This window comes from Lolium perenne, chromosome 2 (assembly GCF_019359855.2).
Source record: "Lolium perenne isolate Kyuss_39 chromosome 2, Kyuss_2.0, whole genome shotgun sequence".
NCBI lineage: Eukaryota > Viridiplantae > Streptophyta > Magnoliopsida > Poales > Poaceae > Lolium > Lolium perenne.
Genome location: NC_067245.2, coordinates 271,571,211 through 271,574,766, shown reverse-complemented (window position 1 = coordinate 271,574,766; position 3,556 = coordinate 271,571,211). Strand labels below are relative to the sequence as shown.

Here is a 3,556-nt window from a genome sequence, read left to right as displayed (position 1 = left end):
CATAATTGAACTTAGACTGGTAGGACTTGACTACTTGTGTTGGATTAACTTTTTTGACCAGATTTCACATCATAATGTTGGTTTTTACCGAGTTAAACGAGCTATTCGCGAGCTAGTTGAACTCGGCTTGTTTATGTTGAACTCGTTTAATGAAAAGTTAAAACTTGGCCCAATTCGTTATATGTCGAGTTCGATGCGAATCGAGTTCTGGTTCTTATTTAGCTCGCGAGTTTGAAGTTTTAATTTCAGATCTAATGTATGCTTGGAGGCGAAAAAGGGTTTGCGAGGAACCAAATCGCCCCACCTAACAGACGCGTGCCACCGGCCCACCGGGCGACCTGAGTCCGACTTCGACCGGACCATACAAAGCCACACACCTCGCCCTGCGTTGCATACTTTCCCTGCCTCTGCCCCTCATGTCGGACGTTTACAAGAAAGCCAAGCCCGGCCGCCTCGTCTTCAAGGGCGGCGAGGCCGCCACCCTCCGCAAGCCCAAGAAGCAGAAGAAGAACAAGAAGCCCGCCGCCGATCTCCCCGCCGACGCCGACCCCGAAGCCGCCGCAGGGGAGGCGGCCGCGCCCACGGAGGGCGCCGAGGGCGGAGGCGCTGGGGGCGACGACTACACCATCGACGCGGCCAAGCGGATGAAGTACGAGGAGATCTTCCCCGTGGAGACGAGGAAGTTCGGCTACGACCCGTCCAACGCCGTCCGCGCCTCCCGCGACCGCACCGTCGAGCAGGCCCTCGACGACCGCGTGCGCAAGAAGGCCGACCGCTACTGCAAGTGAGACAGGTGCGGCGCTCAAATCTAGGGTTTCTTGATTCGGCGGAATCAGCCGCTTAGATTGTTTCCCTCGAGGCGATTTCGATTGGTTTTCTCCTGTTGAAACACGTGAATTTAGTTGTTGACGTACTGCTATATGTTTGATTGCGTAGTTTGTTTAGGTATGATAAATCATGTAACAACTAGATGTATTTCTGCTACAGTTCAATGTTTAATGCGCATTGGTGCTACCATCAGTAACATTCTGTATTCTTAATCCAGAATTTCCGATGTTGATGTATATGGAACATCTGCATCGTCCAATTTCAGAGGTTGCTAAAATACAGCAGGGTGTGCTGCTGTACGATTTCTGCAACAGGGTGTTTATAGGGATTCACTACTGCCATACCCAGAGATTGAATCATAGTGGGATGGTTCTTTATTTTCTGCGATAGTTGGCTGAGAGGTGAATGCTCAGTGTCAATAACAACTGATGTGTTTGAGCTGATAGATACTTGGATCAGCATGAGGCTAGCTAAATCTCATGTGTTTTACGGTCAAGTTATCTTTCTGTAAATTGTAGGATTGTTCTGGTCACCTTTTCTGGTAGAGAAATGATAAACTTAGGACAAACTGACCACACTGTTGTTCTTGTCTTGGTGAGAAGGAGGAAGACCCACCGGTCAGCCACCTGTGCTCACATGAGTTGGACAGTGTCGTAGTAATATCATTATCAAATTCATTGTATACATAGCAGAATTCTTTCTGGCAATGCCCTGAGTAATATGCAGACATCCATTGGTACTATACCTTGTAGATTTGGGCAGATGTTTTGAGAAAAATGGATTTGCGTAGGTTAAGTGAACCTTATTTTCTCGCTTACCAGATTATTGCATGTTTTCGCTGCATTTATCACATTGTGGATGGAGGCCTTCGGTGTCATCTTTATAAATCAGGGGTTTGCTAGATTTTTATAGCTTCTCTTTACTTTTCCGGCTGGTTGTTGTATTCGTAAATCATGGTTTTGGTCGATTCAGCCATTCTGTTTTCCCTCCTCTGCGGTCCACCACCTCCTCCATGCAGACCTGTCTTCTAACTCTTGCCATTTCACATAGTGACAAGGTTTTGGTTAGGAGGTTGTTTGTTACGTTTCTTGATTGTGTATAAAAAACATCATCTGCCAATGAAAGAGTGTGACAGTCCTGTTCAGACTGAATGTAGCTTAAGATCATTTTTCTTACCTGACAGGTGGTTAAATCATCTGAGTTGTTCGCTGCTGTTATGGAAGAGGCTTACTGGAGTAGTTGTGCTAAGTGTATCAGAAAGGGTATCTTTGGAGCACTGTTAGGCCCTTGATGGCATGTGTAAATCAATAGTCCCTGTAGCGATCAAGTATTTCTTTTAATCATGGCATATTTGTACTAGTAAACAAAATGATGTTCGCATCTGGTATAGTTCTGTCGTTTACTCTCTGGTTGGTTCCGGTCAATCGGATAAATCCTGTATGCTTGGCACATGCGATATACAATTGTATTTGCGGTTTCAGTTGTATCCTTTATTTTGCTACTATTTCTGGTTTGTGATTCTCTACCCTTAAGTTATCGCTTAAGGAATAGTTATACAATGCATGTGCCTTATCTTCTGCTGGCAAGTGGTAGCAGTGATAGAATTGACTAGCAGTAGACTGTGTGCATTAACATCAGGTACTTTCTCTTCTCGGTTTGGGTTATTGTGGATTTAGAGTGCACATTTCTGCATTATTTGGTATGGCTGGCACAGTCGGCTATTCTAGTAAGGTTTGCCAAAAATATATTTTTGTAGCTATTTTTATAGAAATGTTTATCTGGGATGTGTTTCTGTCATAATGTGCAGGAATGAAAATGCTTTTATCCATCAATGGAACATATTGACAGTGATATGCATCCCTATTTTGAATATGACCATCATATAGCAGTATTGGTCTAAAAGAGTATACAAAGGATAACTATCTGAAAAACTATTTGAAGAATGCATGCAATATTATTATAAATTTTCTAGCAGTATGATGGTCATTCTTCTTCCATCAATGATTCCTTAGATTATTTTGTTCTGCTCATCTGCTGCTATAATGCATTTCTAAGAGCAGTACAGATGATATTGCCTGACATAGTGAACAAAATTACATGCCACGCGAGGGCTATAGATTGCTGTTGACTAAATGCTTAACCAAATGGTGGAAGCTCATTCATTTACAGGGTTGATGCGTGCGTGAGTTGCAATGCGTTTTTTTTTCTTGGGATATGGAAAATCAGCAACTATCTCAGAGATAATATTATATGATCTTCATGCTGATGTTAGCTGTCCTTAATTATTGCAATCTAATTGACATGTTTAGCTGTGGCTATTTTCTTTCTTTGAGGGGCAGATGAAGTGTTTACTCGTGCGATCTTCATGTTGGCCTGTTGAATTTTTTCTATTGGACTATCCTAACTCACCCAGTTCCAACTGCTATTGGCTTTCTCTTTCAGTCACAGAAGGTGTGTAGCTGAGAACTGATACCATGTTCCCCTTCTTCCATCCTAGCGCTACGGACTGCTGTGATGATGGTATAAGTCGTCTGTATTCCTCCAGTTGCACTGGTAGTTTCATACTTCTCTTGAGCAACTTGTTCTTGCTGTTTCTTTTTGTCCAGTTTGTTCGACTTTATCTGGTAAAAGGATCTCAGTTGAATGAACTTACTTTCCCATTCTCATCTCCTTTTGTATTTATCTGTTATTTTTCTAGTTCAGTTGACAATTAACATGGTCATTCGCT

The 3,556-nt window shown here is 43.0% G+C and overlaps 1 protein-coding gene across 1 annotated transcript; it reads left to right on the top strand.

Moving 5' to 3' along the window:
- The first annotated feature begins 376 nt into the window (after positions 1 to 376).
- On the top strand, positions 377 to 2,308 carry LOC127335904 (uncharacterized). Its single transcript, XM_051362641.2, has 2 exons — positions 377 to 793; positions 2,012 to 2,308. The coding sequence occupies exon 1, from the start codon at positions 417 to 419 to the stop codon at positions 786 to 788; it is 372 nt and encodes a 123-aa protein (XP_051218601.1). The 5' UTR covers positions 377 to 416; the 3' UTR covers positions 789 to 793; positions 2,012 to 2,308.
- Positions 2,309 to 3,556: the final 1,248 nt, after the last annotated feature.